Source organism: Cervus canadensis, chromosome 23 (genome assembly GCF_019320065.1).
Source record: "Cervus canadensis isolate Bull #8, Minnesota chromosome 23, ASM1932006v1, whole genome shotgun sequence".
In the NCBI taxonomy this organism is placed as follows: domain Eukaryota; kingdom Metazoa; phylum Chordata; class Mammalia; order Artiodactyla; family Cervidae; genus Cervus; species Cervus canadensis.
In genome coordinates, this window is record NC_057408.1 from 40,592,852 (window position 1) to 40,614,727 (window position 21,876).

The 21,876-nt window shown below is 43.9% G+C and overlaps 1 protein-coding gene across 1 annotated transcript in view; it reads left to right on the forward strand.

Annotated features, from left to right (window-relative positions):
* Positions 1 to 1,416: 1,416 nt before the first annotated feature.
* B4GALT6 (beta-1,4-galactosyltransferase 6) overlaps positions 1,417 to 21,876 on the forward strand; it is a 70,099-nt gene continuing 49,639 nt past the window's right edge. Inside the window, exon 1 of the mRNA XM_043444344.1 lies at positions 1,417 to 1,837. Coding sequence (XP_043300279.1) covers positions 1,723 to 1,837 — 115 coding nt within the window. The 5' untranslated portion in view covers positions 1,417 to 1,722. The remainder of the gene's footprint in view (positions 1,838 to 21,876) is intronic.

Below are 21,876 nucleotides of genomic sequence, written 5' to 3' on the forward strand. Positions count from 1 at the left end.
AAGAAACACCCACAAACACACTTTGGAAAAATGTGATATAGCTAAGGACGAGCTAGGAGGAAAAAAGTAGCTTTTGAACAAAGGGTAGACCACGACCTTGGAGGTGCAGTAAAGCAATTTGCCCATTGAAACCGGCTGGTGCTGCAGCATTTAAGGGCCCATTGGTTGCACTGAAGTCTTTTCTGTGCCGCCTGTACGGATACAGCTAAAGCCGGGTTACCCAGGGCTCACCTTCAGAGCTGAAGGCAAGTTCTATTATGAGATATACGTAGATTGTTATCACATCCCGCGGGAAATATTTCTATAGTTAGTGCGGGATGGGAGGTTTCATTAATCCAGGATCAGAAAACACCTTGTTTCCGGAGAGTATATTTCGGGAGGAACGCACATCACTGAAGCCTCCTCGTTGAGATACAAGCACAGCATCGTTCATTATCGATCCCCAGGGTGGAACGTATCCGAAGCTCAAGAGCGGTCCCTCAGCCCCCCGGAGCGCAGCGAGCGCCGGGGTCCCCGCGCGGGCGGGGGCCGCGGTGACGCAGGACGCGGTCGGGGCGCGGGTCCTCGCGCGGGGAGCGGGGGTGGCGGCGCGGGCCAATCAGGAGGCGCGGTGTTTCGGGCGAGGGGAGGGGAAGGGTGGGCGGGGGCCGCCAGGTTTCCTCGCGGCCGGCGCAGCGCCGCCTGCAGTTCCGAGCGAGCGCGCGGAGCCCTCGGGGGTCTCCGGCCGCGTCGCCGGCCCGTGTTCTTCCGCGGCTCCCCCCGCCCTCTGGAGTTCGCCTCTTCAGCGACCCGGACGCGGCTCCGACGGCTCCGGGCCACCCCCTCTTTGGGCTCCTCGGCCCTGCCCGCAGCGCTAGGCGCCCCGCGGCTCTCCGCCTGGTGTCCGCGGGCCGTGCGGGGGCGGCGCCGGCGGGGGCGCTTCACCCCGGGCCGGCGGCGGTAATGCTGCTGCGGTTGCCGCCCTTGCGGCCGGGCGGACAGCGGGCGGAGGCAGGAGCCGGAGCCGGAGCGCGCTCGCCGCTGGCCGGGACGCCGCCCTCGCCTGCGTTCGGCTCCCGCGGCCGCCGGGGGACGCCGGGGCCCCGCGCGGCATGAGGAGGAGGCTGTGCGCCGGCGAGCGCCCAGCTCCTCGGCCCCCAGGGCCCCTGCGGGCCCCCGCGCCTCGCGCGCGCCGGCTGCGGCCCCGGCGCCCACGCTAGCCCCGCGCAGGCACGAGACGCCGCGGCCCCGAGGAGGAGGAGGAGGCGGCGCAGGCCTGCCTGGCGCTGGCGGCCCGGACCCCGAGCGCGGGGGTTTCGCGACCTGGACCCCGGCGGGCTTGGGCAGCCGGAGCCGCGCGTGCTGCAGTCGGCCGCCCTCTCCGCAGGGGCGCCGCGGCGCGCAGCCGGCGCCTCTCCCCACCTGCAGCCCCTCCTCCCGCCGCCACCGGGCGCGTCGAACGCCGCTCCTCGCCCTTCCACGGCCTCCTCGAGTCCTTTGGTCCTCGGACCCGGGCCCCGCGTCCGCTCTCCCCGCCCCGCATCCTCCCGGCCTCTCATTCATTCCGTCCGCTCCTTCCTCTCTCCTCCTTCCCGCTTCCCCAGAGCCTCCCCGCGCGGCCCCGCTGCAGTCTCGGGGTGGTGGTGTTTTTTTTTTAGCACATTCATGGAAGTTTAGGGCCTGGACGGTGCCCCCAAGTCCGGCCTGAGAGCGCAGCCCGAGCTGCCGGCCGGGAAGAGGAAGATGTCTGTGCTTAAGCGGATGATGCGGGTCTCCAATCGCTCGCTCCTCGCCTTCATCTTCTTCTTCTCCCTGTCCTCGTCTTGCCTCTACTTCATCTATGTGGCTCCGGGCATCGGTAAGCACCGAGGCACACCCTCCCTTCCCACCGTAGCGTGAAGGAAGTGTAGCATGTTACTTAGGGGATTGGGAAGCTGCATGGTTTGTACCGGGGCCCGGCAGAAAGCATTTTATTTCAAATGAGACGCGTCACATAACCCGCTTCGGGGCATGGTTTTGGCACGTGAGTTTTGTTAATGAACGTTTAACTTAAAAGACTGCGTTAAATGGACAGAGCAAAATGTATGATGGACCTGAGATACCCCTGGACACTTTCATGAGTATTCCTGAAACTTTTATCCATTTAATATTAAGTTTTTAAGCTTAAACTTAGTGCTTAATTGTAATTTTATTCAAATACCCTCAGCTGTGTTAACTGGTTGTAAAAAATATGATGAAGAAACCCACAGTAAGGAATGTGATTGAGTTCAAGAATGTACTAGTGTAGTGTTCCAGGTCACTTTTTTAGAATGGGGTCAATTAACATTTGTGCCTCACTTCAGGAATTTTTAGGCGATGAGTTGTCTTTTAAAAACAATGGTCCTAAACAACAACAACAACAACAACAATGCTCCTTTATTTCGTCTGCTTGGGTTGTTTTTCAAGCGTAGGTAACTTCTGCTACCTGTCAGGATGAATTCTGAAATACAGTAATAAAAGAACAATTATGCAAAATAGCTTAAAATGTTAACTATTTAGTTTTTTGTTTTTGTTTGTTTCTGGTCGAAAACACACTTTCGTATAATCTGCTTGAATTAGCCTCTTTATTAAATATCCTAGTTTCTCAGCACCTTTGATTGAAAAGGTACCAGTGTGGCATTCTCATGATGGAAAAACTGGAACTTCATAGGGATGTTAGGAAGTTGTTTTTACAGAACACGTTGTTGTTACAGAACTTCTCTGAGTTTTTCCTGGTTAGTATGTATTTAATGTTAAATTAGTAACATTGTGCATCGCCTATCATTTCTTTTTAGACACTAGTAATATTTTGAGGCAGTACCATTTCTCCCCTGAGTGAGCTAAAAATGTTCACTCTTACAGAGTGAAAACACCTGCAGAATTTTAAGGTGGAATTATTACCAGGACATTGTCTCACACGGTAATAGATTATTGTAATGAATTGCAGGGGGAAAGGAAGAAACAGAAACAGGTCATCACCAGACCTCATCAGGACTGTTGAATTTCCTAAAAATCTCTGTGACATTTCTTGATTAAATTTTCAGGTTCAAGTAAGATGTATAGGCTCAGAATGACACTTGAGAAGGCATAAATTGTTGAAACCTTGATAACCCAAAGCAGAAGTTTGAGGTTAAAACTTTGGGGAAAAAAATGTGAATATTTTAACACAGTATTTTCTTCTAATGCATTTTTTTTTTTCTTTAGGCTAAATCAGACACCTCCTGAAGCCTGTAGCAGAAATGACAGTGGTAGCTCAGTGGATTCCAGAGTTGTTAGCCAAAATACTCAGCAGGCTTTTTCTTAAGACCCTCTGCCATTTTGGAAATCTTATCAGTTAACTACTCATATTCTACAGCAGTTTTTTACTTGTAGCTCTTTAAAGATTGGACATCATTGGGGGATGTTAGTTTATCTGGTACTTCAACTTTGAGAGATTTTGGAGAAAAAGGCTTTTTTTGCACTGAGCTAACAGTTTGGTTACTTTCTTGGTATTTTGAGTAACATTACAATTACGTTACTCAGAAAGCTAACCAAAGGAACTCAGAATTCCATTTTTCACTTTATAATCAGCCTGTTCTTGTTATTGTATTACTGTACTGTGTATATATTCTTAAAGTTCTGTTGGTGTGAAATACTTAGACATTTTCCTTATTTACATACTTAATGTTTACCATAGAACAGCCACTGATATGTCATAAAAATTTTGGCAGTTGTCTTCTACTAGGCAACTAGATTGCCATGAGTAAAATTATTCTTGTGGGTCTTCTAATTTATACTTAGAAAAATTGATTGAAACCAGTAAGAAGAATGAAAACCAAAACTTAGTGTTAAGGATTTGTTAAACTGAATCTGTTTCCCAAACCAGTATTAATTACTTAGCAGCAAAAAAAAAAAAAGCCTGCTTATCTTTTAATTAATTGAGAAGCAGTTTTCCAAAATTCAAATTTTTGTTTGAAAGCTCGGGTTTTGTCATTGGTAACACATACTGTCAGTTTTTCTGACAGAATGTCAAGCTCATTTTGCTTGCTTTTTGGGAAAGTGTAGGTCAAATACAGAAATCTAAATAACCATAGTTTTGCAGTTGTACCTTTTTTTTTTTTTTAAGTAATGTCACGTTAAATTTTTAAAAAAGATTTATTTTTGGATGTGTTGGATCTTCATTGCTCTTCTGGCTTTTCTCTATTTTTGAGGTGATTGGAGGCTGCTTTTCACTGTGATGCATGAGCTTCTCTTTGCGGTGGCTTCTCTTGTTTTGGAACATGGCTTCTAGGGTGTGTGGGTTTCGGTAATTGCGGTTCCTGGGCTCTAGAACACAGGTTCAATGGTTGTGACCCATGGGCTTAGTTGCTCCAAGACATGTGGGATCTTACTGAATGAGGGATCAAGCCCATGTCTCCTGCATTGAGAAGTGGATTCTTTACCACTGAGCCATCAGGGAAACTCTTCAGTTGTACCTTTAAGTAAAAATGATGTTCCATGAGAAAAATGTGGCTAGTTCAGCTCACAGTGCAGTGATCTATTACACGGTTTGATTTTCAAGATAACCATGGTCCTTTGGTATGCTGCTGAAATGCCTTACGCATGCCTCCCATTTCATCACAGATTTCTTTGTTTTTAATTAATTTTTATTAGAGTATAGTTGATTTACAATGTTGTGTTTCTGCTGTCCAGCAAAGTGCGTCAGTTACACGTATACATATATCCACTCTTTCTTAGATTCTTTTCCCATACAGATCATTACAGAGTATTGAGTTGAGTTCGCTGTGCTTCACAGTAGGTCCTTATTAGTTACCTATTTGATACTGGGTTGGCCAAAAAGTTCGTTCGGGAAAACCTGAAGGCAGTTTTTGGCCAATCCAACATATAGTCGTGTCTGTGTGTCAATCCCGATCTCCCAGTGTATCCCTCCCCCTTCGCTCTTGATAACCATAAGTTTGATTTCCTGCTTCTGCATCACAGATACCTTATTAATGAGATACACCCTAAACTAAGTAGTTTCTTATAGTTCGTTTACATTAGATGTCCATAAACTCTTTTGGAAATAATTCATATTTTAGCCTGGATTAACATCTTGGAGCAGAGTTTTCTTACCGCTAAAATACATGTTGTATAAGAGAGCATTTTCTAATTGGTCTCAAATGTTTCAAATCTCCTTTGTTAAAAAAAAAAAAATCTGTATGAGCCCTATCCACATCACCCTATTTAGTAGCCATCAGTTGTATTTTCCTAACTTGTCTGCCCAGAGACCTATTTTTGTTGTGTGTCTTCCCCCAGACAGTCCTGTCAGTTTAGTGACTTGTTAGTCTCCATCCCCCGTGTTCCTCCCTCCCTCTCTAGTACCAGATAGTAGTACATGTGTGCTCATTTGCTCAGTCCTGTCCGACCCTTTGTGACTCCATGGACTGGAGCCCACCAGGCTACATAGTTCTGTCCATAGGATTTCCCAGGCAAAAATACTGGAGTGGGTTGCCATTTCCTTCTCCAGGGGATCTTCCTGTTCCAGGGATCTAACCCGCATCTGCTGTGTTGACAGCGGATTCTTGACCACTGAGCCGCCTGGAAAGCGCCTTCTTCCTTTGTGATTGTGAAATGATGAGCACAGTTTCCCTCTAAGGTCTTGCCTTGGCTGAATTGAAACTGGAATTCCGTTTAGCATGGAACTGTTTCCAATATAACATAGTATTGTCATTTTTTTGCCGTCATATCAGAGGAGTAGGTGAAATGACTTACATTCATTCACCTAACACGAATAGAGCACCTTGGATGGGCTAGACTTTGTCTGAGGAAGACAGGTGACTAAGACAGGCCTCCTTCCCTCTCGTGATGGGGTGAGCACCATGCAAGGGCTGCAGCCAGTCCTCGGAAAGCACGCAGTGGAGCGTGCGGGCTGGTGAAGGATTTCCCGAGGAGGTAACGGATGGGATGTATCTGGACTGAGCAGAGAGATTCTAGTCGGAGGGAACAGCAGGAACAAAGGTAGGTTCCAGAAAGTAGGAGTATTTACGTCTGGTACCACTTAGGGTGTGGGGTGGTGGATGGGCCAGACTGGGAAGATGCGTGGGTCTCCCCTGCCCAGCCTGGTGTTCTGGCTCTTAGGTCCCTAAACTTCCTGGCTGAGAGTGACTGGCCTTGGTTCACACAGCTCTATGAAAGTGGTCTGTGATAAACAAAGAAGTTGATGTGCCTTGACTCAGTGGAGCAGTATCGTGGGGAAGATCGTGCAGCTGCCCTGGGAGTGGGGATTTCGCTGCCCATTTGACTCATCAGCCATCCTGACCTTTGCTTGACTTGCTGATAGGCTCTTTCATTCTCTGAGCAGAGGAAGAATCTGGTTGGATCACTTTGGTGTGAATTCCTCTGGGCCCTTCTAGGAATTACCGGGCTGTGTGCCTCACTTTTTGGGTCTCAAGTGGGTGGATGCCTGGCTGGGACAGGTGGCGTTGCTGATGGGTGGGCCGGGCATGGAGGGGGTGTTGTGGGAGGGTGTGGCTTAGTAGGGCCTTGCTCATAGCCTCCTTGACATTTCTGACTGGTTCCTGTCACTTTGCTCAGAGAGTAGCTTGTTTGTTGCCCTGTAGCTTTCTCATCACAGCCTTTCACCCTTCTAGGGGTGAGCCTGATGGTGTTTTTTTTTTTTTTTTCTTTTTGAGCTGTTAAACTTTGCTTTGTATTTCAAAGTTCCTCTTAGTTATTTTCCTCGCCAAGTTCTGTGGTCACCGTGACCCCTTTTGAGGGTTCTTTTGGTTGGGCCACGTGTTGGGCATTTCTTTTTTGTGGACCTCTCTTAACAGTCAGGCTTCCCAGGCTAATGTTTTGGTCCTGTCAGTAGCAGGAGACATCAGACATTCTGAAACTAGGAATGCTGGAATCCTTTTGTTTTAGAGCAGTTCTTCTAGCCTGGAGTACAGGTTATACAGTACAGAGGTACCAGGTGGGAAGTTATTTCAGTGGCTCAGGCAATAGAAGATTTGAACCTGATCAAGGCAGACTTGAAGAATGTGGACAGCAGAACTGAAGGAAAGGGAGATGCTTTAAGACAATGCTTGTATTCTGGCCAAGCACTTGTATTCTAGTGGGAAAGGGGCTATAGAACAGCAACTGCCTTGAGGGGGCCATTTTGCTTTTAGAGAAATTGAGTTGGGATGCTTGTAGGATAGTGAGGAAGAACTTGTCAGCAGATGGACCTATGGAAAAAAAGGGCTTAGAGCCCACAGCAGAGGTCTAACAGGAGAGAGATGTCATCAACATACAAGTGAATGATATGTACCTGTTTTCCCCCTACACACCTGAGTTAATAAAACTAACTCACGCAAGTGACTCACTAAGTTAGTTACTCGTGAGTATGGAATGATAGGTGTTAAATGGGAGTATGATGGAGGCCCAAGTGTAGTTTGAGGGCTTCTCTGGTGGCTCAGCAGTAAAGAATCTGCCTGCGAAGCAGGAGACACAGGTCATCTGGAGGAGGAAGTGTCAACCACTCTAGTAGTCTTTCCTGGAAACTTACCTGGATAGAGGAGCCTGGCAGGCTACAGTCCATGGGGTCTTGAAAGAGTCGGACACAACTGAGTGATTAAACAAGTGTAGTTAGGGGGATTTCCCATGAGGCTTTGTTACCTTTTTCACTCCCCAGCCCCAAAAGGGGGCGGTGTGATCGACCCTGGAGAAGTTCAGGCGGCCACCCAAGGAGAGCTTGTGGAGGCTGAAGACAAGGTAGCCCCGGATGACATCCATCAGCCTAGGGCGAGTGAAGAAATAGAAACAGGAAAATGAAGGGAGAGAGGTACCATGAACGTGAAGAGAGTTGGAGGCCTTTGCAAAAATGAATCTGTCAGTAAGTAAAAATGATGATCAGCAAGACAGGCATTGCAGTGGGCTATAGTTCAGTAGGGTAAAGTCTGGAAGGAGAATCATGGATTTGGTAAGTAGGAACTCTGTGGTGGCTGCTAGGGGACCTGTTTCTGTGGTGTTAGAGGGCACCAGTAAGACTGCCTGAGGTTGGATAGTATTAATAAAGTCAGATGAAAATGGCTGATTTCCAGGAAAGTAGGATCAAAGGGATCTTAGAAGATGGGAAGACCTGAGCTTATGTGGATGTTCAGGGAGTGAGGACATGCTTTGAAGAAGGGAACAAATTATGACGTGATCTTGTTCAGTCGCTCAGTTGTGTCTGACTCTTTGCTACCCCATGGACTGCAGCACACCAGAATTTCCTGTCTTTCAGTATCTCCTGGAGTTTGCTCAAAGTAATGGCCAGTAAGTTGGTGATACCATCCAATCCTCTCATTCTCTGTCATTGCCTTCTCCTGCCTTAAATCTTTCCCAGCCTCAGAGTCTTTTTTTCAGTGAGTTGGCTCTTTGCATCAGGTGGCTGAAGTATTGGAACTTCTGCTTCAGCATCAGTCCTTGGAGTGAATAGTCAGGGTTGGTTTCCTTTAGCATTGACTGATTTGATCTCCTTGCTGTCCAAGGGACTCTCAAGAGACTTCTCCAGCACCACAGTTTGAAGGCATCAATTTACTCTTCCATACATGTTTGTCTGGTTCTGCATTGAACAGGATCCACATGGTCCCTATTTTCATAGAGCTGAAGCATGCATGCTAAGTCGCTTCAGTCGTATCTGACTCTTTGCGACCCCATGGACTGTAGCCCGCCAAGCTCCTCTGTCCTTGGGATTCTCCAGGCAGGAGTACTGGAGTGGGTTGCCGTGCCTTTCTCCAGGGGATCTTCCCGACCCAAAAATCTAACCCGAGGCTCTTATGTCTCCTGCATTGGCAGGCAGTTCTTTACCATTAGTGCCACCTGGAAAGCCCCTCATAGAGCTCAAGGCCAGTGGGAAATTCACACAGTTGACAGAGTAACTATTCTAGGTGATCGTGTGAGTTTGCTGTGGAGGCACTGGTTGGGTGGATGAGTAGGGCACTAAACTAGTCTAGGCATCAGGGAGAACCTAAGGCCAGAAGCTTAGGTTAGGTAATTAAAGACTGGGGAAAAGTGCTTCAGGTAGGAATAGAATAGTTGAAGGTTAAGAGGTGGGAGAGAAATGAAAAGTTAAAAAAAATAACCAAAAAAGTAGAGGCTAAGGCATAAAAATTGGAGGGGAGCGTGGGCCAAAGCCAGAGACATAAATACAGATGCCTGTAAGCTCGATTTGAGAACTTGGGCTTTAGCCTGAGAACAATGTCAAACCATCGAGTTTAGATTTTCAGTAGGAGAGTGACATGATCAGGTTTGCATTTTATAGGAATACTAGTGCTTTATTGGTGTGGATGGATTAAGACAGCAGTTCTGGAATGAGGGAGGCCAGGTAGAGGGAGTAGGGTCAAGTGTATAAGGGGATTAATTTTAGAGGTGGGGAGTAGATAAAGATGCTTTTGATAATAAAAATTGGATGCATATGGAGAGGGAGGTTGAGGACATTCATATCTGATAAGGTGGGTGTCTGAGCTGCTTAGAGGGGCTCTGTTCTTGTGAACAGATCTTAGTATAGAGTAACGTGTTTGCTTGACCAGCTTCAGAGATTTGGTTTCTGCCTTGGCACATACTAGAGGCTTAGTGAAGAGCTGTTGAGTGACTGAGTCTTTCCAATTAATCACTTCTCCTGGTGTGGCTGCTCTAGTTCCTTCTCTCCCCAGCCCACCTATCAGTATCATCCTGGTGTTGGATATTAGACCCCTCGGGAGAATATGGAGGGGCTGGCAGGAGATGAGAAACAGTGAAGATGCCAGGGTCCTTCAGTGTGTTGTCTGTTGTCTGGCCGCTGTAAGTCATGTCTGACTCTTCTGTGACTCTGTGGAGGCTCATCTGTCCATGGGATTCTCCAGGAAAGAATACTGGAGTGAGTTTCCATTTCCTTCTCCAGGAGATCTTCCCAACCCAGGGACTGAACCCACATCTCCTGAATTGGCAGGCGGATTCTTTACCACTGAGCCACCAGGGAATTACCTCCAAATTTAGGGGCTTAAAATAACAAACACGTGTTATCTCCTAGTTTCTGTGGCCAGGAATCTGGACATGATTTGGCTGGATGGCTCTGGTTCAAGGTCTCTTACTTGGCTACAGAGTGTAGGACAAGGCTGTGGTTGGAGGCTCCACTGGGGAAGAGTCCACTTCCAAGTTCAGCTGTGTGCATTCGGGCAGGATTCTGCCCCCTGAGGATTGTTGCACTGAGGACCTCAGTTCTTTGCAGGTAGCTGCTGGAGGCCTCACTCAGTTCCTTGCCCCAGAGCCTCTCCACTGGGTAGTTTACAACCCCATCACTTTCGCCATATTGTCTTTGTCAGAAAAGAGTCATCTTGGGCCAGTGCACAGTCATCGGCTAGGGAGCCATCTCAGAAATTGCTTACCTCCATCAGGTTGCCATTCTTTTATTTGTATTATTTTATTTTTACTTTATTTTCTGGCCAGCATTCTTGAGCCTATATGTTAATTCAGCTGTATTGTTCCAGCAGAAGTGAACCTCAATTCTATGACCTTGTGAGGAATCAGGTAGTTTTAAAGGGAAAATGAATTCATTGAAGTCTGACATGTTACTGTTTTATGAGTAAATTTCCTTTTGTAACTGGCGGATAATTGCTTTACAGTGTTGTGTTGGTTTCTGCCCTACAGCAGTGTGAATCAGCCATACGTGTACATACGGCCCCTCCGTCCTGAACCTCCCTCCCACCCCATCCCACCCCTCTTGGTTGTCACAGAGCCCCAGGCTGAGCTCCCGGTGTTACATAGCAGCTTTCCACTGCTGTCTGTTTCACATGTGGCAATGTGTTTGTTTCAGTGCTTCTCTTTCAATTCATCTCCTTCTTCTCTCCTTCCCCTGCTGTGTCCTTTTCTGAGAGATTATTCTAGAACTTGAATGTCGTAGGTCCTGTTTGGGCATTCCTGGCCAATGGAGAGCCCCGCAGACCTTGTCTATTTCCAGTGTTCTCCTTCTGGTCTGTTTTCCTCGCCACCTGAGACGAAACTGAGTGTCGTCGCCACTGCTTGGGCTGCACCTGACCAGTTTCATCAGAGCAGCCTGCCCCCAGCTCTTTCTCCCTCTTCTTTTTCTTCTGAATCATTTTTTCCTTAATTCCCGAAAGACCGAGTGATTGAGTTTATAAAAGATCTTTCTGTTTCTGCCTTTTGTCAGGGTAATAACAGAGAGGATAATATATGGGTAATATTGTGATTAGAGTTGAAGATTGGGTCAGTTGAAGGTTAAAAGTAGGTTTTCTGAGAATACCTACAAGGCCATTAACGTGCCACTGGGGAATCAAGAGTTTTACTTCAGTTATTATTAGGTATTTTTTCCTCATGTCTTGGACCCATTGGAGAATTTCAGGTAGCATTCTAATTTTATTTTTCTCCAGCATGTATATCCTACATTGGGCTGACTTGATTTGTTGTATCATGGGCATACTTGTTTTTGGTTGTAGCAAAACTTGATGGTGTTTGGTTTAAGCCACAGCAAAAACCCTCCTCCGTTAAAGTAGGCAAGAAAGGACGTTTATCCTTGTTTGTTGGTTTGAAAGTATGCTTTGGCTGTGGAAATCTTTGAAATTCATTTTCCGTGCTGTGTCCCCTTCTCTCCTTGTTTTAGAGTCATTCTCCTCTCATGAATAAGTAAGTTGAAATTATGAGATGTTTTATTTTTGGCTGTGTAGCATGGCAAAATGTTTAGGAAAACATAACTTAGTGCTTTTAAATCTTGAAATTGTAATTCATTTTTTTTTCTCCAGAGGGGTAATAGATGTGACTTTTTGCTTGCATCTTGGTTTTCATGATTAAATAGTCAAGTTAGTAAAAGTCTTTGGCTCTTAACCCAGTCTTTATGTTGTATGTTCTTTAAGGATGAAACAGATTCTTCATTGTCTCAATGAATTGTGCATAAATTAGAAAGCTGTATAAAAGAGGATGTATTTATACAAGTTAAACTGTGAAAGGAGACTTCTATTTTTTTGCCTGTTACAAATGTTAGTGATGTTTAGAGAATTACTACAAGCAGTGGTTTTCAAACATGAAGGTGCTCAAGCCTTATTTAAGGCAACCCAGGTCTTATCATTAGAGAATCTAATTAGGATCCTGATTGATTTTTTAAAAAATTATTTATTTATTTATTTGACTGCATTAGGTCTTAATTGTGTGCAGTATCTTTTTTTTTTGCATTAAAATTTTATTTTTAATTGGAGGATAATTACTTCACAATATTGTGTTGGTTTCTGCCATACATCAACATGAATCAGCCATAGGTATACGCATGTCCCTCCCTCCCTCCCACCTGAGTTTGATCCCTGGTCCAGGAACTAGGTCCCACATGCCATAACTAAGAGTTCACATGTGGCAAGTAAACAATCCTGCATGCTGGGAATAAAACTACCATGCAGAATCTTTAGTTATGGCATGTGCACTCTTAGTTATGGCGTGTGAGATCTAGTTCCTGGATCAGGGATCAAACCCTGGCCCACCCCCCACCCCTGCCTCTGTATAGGGAATATGGAGTGTTGGTCACTGGACCACCAGGGAAGTCCCTGATTGATTTTTTAATTAATCCTTCACTCTGGGAACTTTATTTCTGACACACACCCCAAACAGTTGGGAAATCCTTTAGTGTGAAATAGTTTTACATTTGAAATTGGTTATCTGATTTGATCTTTCATCTAACTAATCTTACCTGTTAAAAACCAGATTAATTTGTTTATAGCATTGTGTTTTACTGGAGAAAGAGCTTTCATGGTGAAGAATTTCTTTCCTCCAGAATAACAATGGCAGGATGTACAGATAACTTAAGGCAACCAGGATCATGTGTTTCTTTATGAACCCACTATGTGATTGAGTTATGGATTGATCCTGAATTTGTTATTTAATGTTTTTCATTATTAGATACATTGTAATTCACTTAATAGGATCAATATAAATAGTACATCATGAGAAACACTGGGCTGGATAAAGCACAAGCTGGAATAAAGATTGCTGGGAGAAATATCAATAACCTCAGATATGCAGATGACACCACCCTTATGGCAGAAAGTGAAGAAGAACTAAAGAGCCTCTTGATGAAAGTGAAAGAGGAGAGTGAAAAAGTTGGCTTAAAACTCAGCATTCAGAAAACTAAGATCATGGCATCTGGTCCCATCACTTCATGGCAAGTAGATGGGGAAACAGTGGAAACAGTGTCAGACTTTATTTTTGGGGGCTCCAAAATCACTTGCAGATGGTGGCTGCAGCCATGAAATTAAGACACTTGCTCCTTGGAAGAAAAGCTATGACCAACCTAGACAGCATATTAAAAAGCAGAGACAGTACTTTGCCAACAAATGTCCGTCTAGTCAAGGCTATGGTTTTTCCACTAGTCATGTATGAATGTGAGAGTTGGACTGTAAAGAAAGCTGAGTGCTGAAGAATTGATGCTTTTGAACTGTGGTGTTGGAGAAGACTCTTGGGGATCCCTTGGACTCATTGGAAAAGACCCTGATGCTGGGAAAGATTGAAGGTGGTAGGAGAAGGGGATGACAGGGTGAGATGGTTGGATGGCATCACCAACTCAATGGACATGAGTTTGAGTAGACTCCGTGAGTTGGTGATGGACGGGGAAGCCTGGCCTACTGCAGTCCATGGGGGTCACAAAGAGTTGGACACAACTGAGTGACTGAACTGAACTGATGGCCCTACATGTTAGCTAGCAGAAATAATTTCAAAACAAAAGACTTCTAAAAATCTCTTTATAACATGTTCATAGTTAAGCAGCTCTGTGAAGCTTGTTATTGTACCATCACACCTTGATTGAAATATTATCTCTTTTTTTAAGTATTTGAGGCTTGCTAGTGTTAATAATTCTTAACTGAAATCATGTTTTATGTATTGCCTTCTTGGTAATTAAGTTAATGGCTCAGATATTATGACTTCTAATCATAGTGCAGTGTCCAGCTTGACTTGGAGGAAGAGAATTCTGACTCCATTTTCATTTGACTCAAGAGGACCAGTGGTAGAGAATTAAAAGATGTCTTGTTTTTTGATTTGAAAGTATACTCTGGCTTTGGAAATCATTGAAATTCATTTTCTATGCTGTGTCCCCTCTCTCCTGCTTGTTTTAGAGTCATTCTCCTTTCATGAATAAGTAAGTTGAAATTATGAATGGTATTTTAATTGTGAAAACACAGGGAAATCGGGGATAATTATAAAGCATATAGTTCACATAGGTCTCCCTTTTATGTCCTCTTATCATGGATAGCATTCTCAAGTGGGTAGAGGTTCATTTCATTCACTTGAAGTGCATTCTGAAGTCATTTATTTTCAGCAGATTTACAGTGTTTCCTGAGTGTGTTTATTTATGACTTCATCCTTTATAATTTCATTAGGAAAGTTTCCTTACTGATTAGATTAAAAATGTAATTGCCTGCATTTTTCCTTTCCTGGTTCCCTCATTTCCTCCTGATTCTACTTTTCTCCAGTGTGGTTTATAACTCTTGACTCTTTAGGCTCCTGTCACGCTTTAAAGAAGCCGTATGTTTAAGTGAGTAACCATGAATTAACAAAGGACAGTGCTGCAAGCTGTCATGTGTTAGATCATGTGTTCAGAGTCTAGTTTTTAAATTTTCAGCTAAGTTTAAACCAGGCTGAGCTGGTCATCTGGTGGTTGTAGAAGTGATTCCAATGTTTCAGGCAGTTTACCCTTTCTTAGAATTCTGGTTTTTGCAGAGGAGACCCCCATGGCTCCTTAGTCGCTGATAACTGCTTGGCGGTTGGTGGTTATTTAACACATATTTATTGTGAATAAACACATGTCTCCACCTTGAACATCTTTAATAAGACTGTTAGAAAAGTCGTCCTCAAATAACTTAAAGCTGTTAAACTGCAGAGTGAAAGTGGTAAAAAACACCTGTCAGAAAGAATTTCTAGTTAATTTTTGGTGCCTACATCAGCAAAGCTTGAGATGTTGGCTAAGATCTGAAATAGATTTGTGCTGTATGTGATCAGTGTATTCATAATTGCTTGATAAAATGGGATTCTGAGCACAGAATTCTTTCATTCTACTTATTAGTCAGTCTGTGATTTACTGGAAGGATGGGGAGGAGGATATTATAGGCTAGCAATCACTTGCTCTGCAGATTTTCTTGAGCCCATACTTGACTTTGAATTATCATCACCATGGTAAAATAGTCTATTTAAATAGTGTTTTGACATAAAGGGAATCATTTGTTTTGTAGCCTGGCACAGCCTAGAAGTCTGTTATGTTTTGTTTTTAACTTAAGCAATGCTTTGGTTCTAGGCAGAGTATGAACTCTTTTTCATATGTCATATGGCCGCATCCTGGGGTTTATGGCATTATTATTAGAGATGATACATTTAGCTCTTACAGAATCAGATGAGTAATTTCTGGGAACTTGTTGAACAAGGGGCTAGATGTGGAAAGAAGAAAACTTACAGCCATGTGAAATAGATGTTTAAAAGGTTATTGTGAGTTCTTAGAAGTTCATAAAATACGTGATTCAAGTGTCTGTGGTTACTATCAAGGGATGTGTATATGCAGCTGGGCTCTAAAGGCTGAGCGCCAGAGAATTGATGCTTTCAAATTGTGGTGCTGGAGAAGACTCTTGAGAGTCTCTTGGACAACAAGGAGATCAAACCAATCAATCCTAAGGGAAATCAACCCTGAATATTCATTGGAAGGACTGATGCTTAAGTTCCAATGCTTTGGCTACTTGATGTGAAGAGTCGACTCACCAGAAGAAACCTTGATGCTGGGAAAGATCGAAGGCAAAAGGAGAGGAGGGTAGTAGAGGATGAGATGGTTAGACAGCATCTTCGACTCAACAGACATGAATTTGAGCAAACATGGGGAGATAGTGAAGAATGGGGAGTGTGGTGGGCTGCAGTCCATGGGTTCCCCAAGAGTTGAACACCACTTAGCGACTGAACAACAGCAAAGATATGAAGTGGTTTGCTTTTTTCCATGTTGTTTATTTCATTACATGTTCTGTAGATTATATGGGAAAGCATTTTCTCTCCTGTGACTTTGAAGTACTACTTCTGATATCCTCCTCTCATTGGCTGCAATCTGTTAATCCCCTCTGTTGTCACTTCCCTCATAACTTTTTGCATTGAAGAGTTTTCTTTTTCTTAGTCTCTCTCTCCTGTAGGACTTCCAGTCATTGCTTATCCCAGATTGCTGCCTCTCAGAGTCATTTAGAGCAGTCCTTGAATCTTGAGTTTTTAAAATTCTACCTGTGTAACTTCTGAGTTTGTTTTTTGATCTCAATATTTATTTGCTTGCATCAGGTCTTAGTTCAATATGTGGGATCTTTGCATCATGTGAGATCTTTCATTGCAGCGCACCAATTCTCTGATTGTGCTGAAAGTGAAGTCGCTTAGTCCTCTCCAACTCTCTGCGACCCCGTGGACTGTAGCCCACCAGGTTCCTCCGTCCATGGAATTTTCCAGGCAAGAGTACTGGAGTGGGTTGCCATTTCCTTCTCCAGGTATCTTCCCAGCCCAGGGATCGAGCCCGGGTCTCCCACATTGCAGGCAGACGCTTTACTGTCTGAGCCGCTTGTGGTGCAATTCAGTAGTCGCGGGATGCGGGCTCAGTGGTCCTGGTGCCCGGGCTTAGTTACTCTGAGGCATGTGGGATCTTCCCAGACCAGGGATTGAACCCATGTCCCTGCATTGAAAGGTGAATTCTTAACCACTTGACCACCAGGGAAGTCAGTTTTCTGGTCTTACAATGAGGAAAGTTGTGCCTGTATCCTGAGATGGTATATTTGTTTCCTAGGGCTGCTATACAAATTACCGCAGTCTGAGAGGCTTAAAGCAGGAACGCATTCCTTCACAGTTGCATTGGCCAGAAGTTCAAAATCAAGGACTCGGCAGTGCTGTGAAGCCTCTGAAGGCTCTGAAAGACCCTCCCTTGTCTCTAGCTTTGGGTCCCTGCTGGCATTCCTTGGCTTCCTAGGCTGGTGACCAGTCACTCTAATCTGCCTTCATCCTCACTGTACTTTTTGTGCGTGCGTGTGTGTGTATGGAAGTCTCACTCTGCTTTTCTCTTGTCTGTGCACTTTCATTGGATTTAGGGCCAACACAGATAATCCAGGATGATCTCCTCATCTCGAGATCCTTAACTTAATTACATCTACAAAGACTCCTTTTTCAAATAAGATAACATTTGCAGGTTCTGGGAATTAGAATGTGCACACATCTTTTGGGTGGTCTCCGTTCAACCTGCTCCAGAAGAATTAAATGAAATGTAACACGTGGCATTTAGCTCATTGCCTGATGAATGGAGGTACTCAATTCATGTTAATTCATTTCCCTTCTCTTTAGAAACCCACGCCCTCCAACATTCCACATCCTGGGATGATTTCTGAGTTATGCTCAATTCAGAGCCTTCCTGCTGCACCCTGTCCCCCTTCTCTCCAGACCATAATCTTCCTAACCGTCTACATCTGGCACTTTTCTCACCTTCATTAATGTTACTACTACTACTTGTTTTAATGTTGAGAATGACCTAGTTAACTGGTCATAGGGAAGTACTTTAAAAACATTATTTTAGTTGTTGCATGTGAACTCTTGGTTGTGGCATGTAGGAATTAGTTCCCTGACCGGGGATCGAACCCAGGTCCTCTGCGTTGGAAATGTAGTCTTAGCCACTGGCCCACCAGGGAAGTCCCCATTAATGTTACTTATCATCTTCACAGTGGCCCCCAAGTCCTCTCCTCGCCTTTCTGTTTCTTGACACCATTTACCTACTGGGACTGTTAGAACTTACTGTCCATTGCTGCCGGTGCTCCTCAGGTTGGATGGCTCCTCCCCGAGTGTCCTCCGCAGCTATGCCGTCCCATTGGTGGAGATGTTCTTCTCCCTCTTTCCTCCTACTCACTTAGAGCCTTCACTTGAGACTTCTTTCCTTGCTCTCCTCAGGTCATGCTGAGGTCCCTCCTGCCCAAGAACACTTCCCTTGACCTGGCTCTCACTTACCTGTTCCGACACCAGACTGCTTTCACTTGTCCACTCAACTCTCTACTAATTTCTTTTTTCCCCCATTATTTGGGTGAAACTGCTCTCTTGAAGGTTGACCGGGATCTAATAGCACTTTTATTTATTTGTTATAAAAAAAATATTTGTTTATTTGGCTGCATCAGGTCTTAGTTGTGGCATTTGGGATCTTCGATCTTTGTTGTAGCCTGTAGGAGCTAGTTCCTTAACCAGGGATTGAATACAGGTGCCCCTGCATTGGGAGAGCAGAATCTTAGTACTGGACCACCAGGGAAGTCCCTCTAATATTATTTTAAAAGGCTGATTGGGATGGTGATGAAGAGTTGGGTTGCTGAAGCTGACTGCTGGGGGTGAATCGTAGCTCCACCACTTGCTAATAAATTACTGTGTGGCCTTGAGCAAATCACTTAATTCCACTTTCCTTATCTGTAAAATGGGAATGTTCGTACCTACCTTATAGAGTTGTCGATTAGTTTATATAAAGAACTTCTAAGGATGCCCAGTAGAGTAAGTGCTAGGTATTAGCTTTTCATTTTTTAAGCTTTTTTCTTTTTTCCTTATTGTCTGTCCGTCTTCTCCTCTGTATTGACATTTGTCATGGTTGACCATTTTCTCTTTCTTCTGTCCAATGGTGGCTTCACCATGTTTCAGCTCAGATTAATTCATCTTGAGGTCTTTTAGTTTTATATCTTCTATTTGCGGTCTGAACTCCACCTTCTTATCTCCTTTCTAGATAATTTTTCCTGTGGTAATTCATCACCATGGTTTCCACTTTTACTTTTGTATGAATGTTTCTCCCAATTGTATTTGTACCCCACTCTTCTTAGCTCCACCACTGTGTTTATAATTGCATGTGAGAATGTCTAACAACACCGTCTCCCCCTCAGAATCAGCTGTGCAGTTGACTTCTGGTTTGTTAAAGGACCTGGAGATTGTGGCAGTCAGGAACAAGGATGTTGAGATCAGAGGGATGTTGTGTTTGAAAGTCCTTCAAAGCCTAGGAAGCCTTTGCCAGATCACTGCAGACTACAGAGCTCCTTGACTTGAATCTTTTCTGTGCTTTGAAGGAGCAAAGCTGCGTATGCAAAGGGGTGTGGAGACACAGCTTTACAGCAAACACATTCTCTAGTTTTCTCAAGTGGAGAATGAAGCACGTTCATAAATCTCTTTCCTCATAAACCTAGGGTAACATGCCTACGAGCTATTGTAAACTGTTGATATTTGAAGTTTTTTCCCCTTAGGTTATAGTTTCCCCCCCAACCCCTGGAAAACAGACTAGGTAAATAAGTGAAATTTATGTCTCACAATGCAGAGGCAAATTGCAAATGAACTAAATTAGAGAACGTAGCATCATCTTAATGAAGCAGTGCTGGTTTTTAGTGTTCTTCTGAGTCGTCTTGAGACCAGTGGGAAAGATTTCCCTATTTTCTGAAATGTAGTCACTTGTAAGAAGGAATAGAAATCTCTCTCTCTTTTTTTTTTTAACTATTTTTTGCAGCATTTGGGCTTCTTAATTCCCCTACTGGGGATCCAACCCATAGTTCCCTGAAGTGGAAGCATGGAGTCTTCACTACTGGACCACCAGGGTAGTCCCTGGAATAGAAATTTTAGACAAGGATTTCTTGGCTTGCTAATAAAACATTCTATTTTACAATAATGATGATTAGCAGGCATGTAGAATTACCTGAGTGTGGGTTACTGTAGTTTTATGATGTTTGGTGGTCAGTCTGGATTATTCCATGCTGGTTTCTTATGCCTTGGAAACACTTTGACACATGGCCTTTCTTCTGTTAACAGTGCCTCTATTTAAATACAGCTTCATTCCTTAATGGGTTTTGATCTTTAGGGATTAAACCCATGAGGACCATTAACCTAAGGAATGTAACTCAATTAGCTGTGAATGATTTAAAATAAACTAATAGATTTTCCGTTTGGAGAGCTTGGCATCTCACCTTTTTCTCCATCTGTCTAATGCATAGTAAATACTTGCTTTTGGTAAATAATTCACCCTTGTCACAGGTGCCATCAGTAATCATTTTTTTTCTTAACAGTTTGGTTACCTTCTATTTTGAAAGTTTTTAGGAAAATTTGACTTTGTCCTTTTCTATGCTGGTTATTGTCCTTGTTTCTTAAATTTGACTTGGTTTCAAGATTTGGATTTGATTCCTGGGTGGGGAAGATCCCCTGGAGGAAGGCATGGCAACCCACTCCAGTATTCTTGCCTGGAGAATCCCATGGACAGAGGAGCCTGGTGGGCTACAGTCCATGGGGTTGCAAAGAGTTGGACACAAATGAGCGACTAAGCACACAAGATTCAAGCAGTTTTCTCTATTAGAGTAGGTATGTTAATTAAAAGAAAAAGCTGTGTAGTTTGTGAAAATTCTGTTTCCAGGACACACGTGTTCTTACCTTGTATGTCCTTGTTTGGGGCAGTATTGTTTCTCCCAGTACTGGTCTTGGCCTAATAACTCTTGACTCAGTCCTCCTTCTCCAGGTCTTCCCCCCCTCCCCAGCTTGGTGCATAACAAATATAGGCTATTTACACCACTGATGACAAATTTCATATATAATTTTAGGATTAAATGATCCAAGATAATTTTAAATCAGTAGGTACTCGTAATCCACTTCATTTTTTTTCTCTGCGTCATTTCAGTTGAAATCTTGGTTTAGGTAGAATTGCTAATGTTACTTTGGCTTTTCTTGAACATTTTCCCACATTTTTGGTTGGCTGTTGTCTTTACTTTCATTTTTCACTTTGTCTCACCTGTCTTTGAAAGTCCACTGAAGAAACAAAAATGTACTAAAAACATGTGGGGTTTGTAAGCCTGGCTTAATAAATTCAAGCCTAAACAAGTTAGATCTAATTATAGGACTGATTTCCAGAGAGGATGTGGTGAGTGCGTGCTAAGTTGCTCAGTCATGTCCGACTCTTTGCAACCCTATGAACTGTCTGTCCATGGGATTCTCCAGGCAAGAAAACTGCAGTGGGTTGCCATGACCTTCTCCATGAGATCTTCCTGACCCAGGGATTGAACCCATGTCTCTTACATTTCCTGCATTGGCAGGTGGGTTCCGGACAGGTGCCTAAAAATGATTGAGCTGGAGCTTATGTAAAACCTGCGTTTCTCTTTTATGAGTTAAAGGTGAAAAAAAAAAAGTGTTATTTTACTCCACTTCTCTGTTCTATTTATTCTGTCCTCACTGGTACTTCGAGCAAGTTCAGATTTCAGTAAAAGGAGAAAGGAGGTGGCAAACATTTTGCTCACCTCCCTGTACCATCTCAAAGAAGCAGAACTGGGCCCAGAAAATGAGTTGGCATTTTTGATCTTTTCATTCAGCATTCATTTTTCAAGAGTGCCATTAGTGTGTTGAGAGACAGCTTATCTTAAAATTGAGTCATTAACCAGGCCTTGCAGTTTCTTGGTTTTTCTGTGAAAATGAGCCTCCTCCTCTTGTCTGAATGGAGCTTATGATTTTTAGCTTTATGCCTGGAGCATTTAGCGTAGAAGGGGCTTCCGAGAAACCTGGTGTAGTACTGCTATTTTTAGGCGAGAGAACTGAGATCTGGTGAGCTGTCCAAAGTTATGCCCAGCACTAGCAGAATCAGGACCAAGAAAGAAAGGGTCTTCTTTCGACTTCTGTGCTTTTCTGAGGAGGCTTGGCATCTCAAAAGGCAATGACTTTTGTAATCTTTGTCCAATTACCAGTTTCTCCCAGAGGAAAAAAATACAAATTATTCTTGAAGCACTTACCTTGGAGATTGAAATTAACAACTTGAAAATGCCACGTTGATTTTTTTAAATTCAAATGAGACCACTAATGATGTATTTACAAAAATTTTTTTTCTATTGAAAGACAGTTGCTTTAGTGTTGTGGAGGTCTCTGCTGTACGTGACTGTGAATCAGTCATGATTA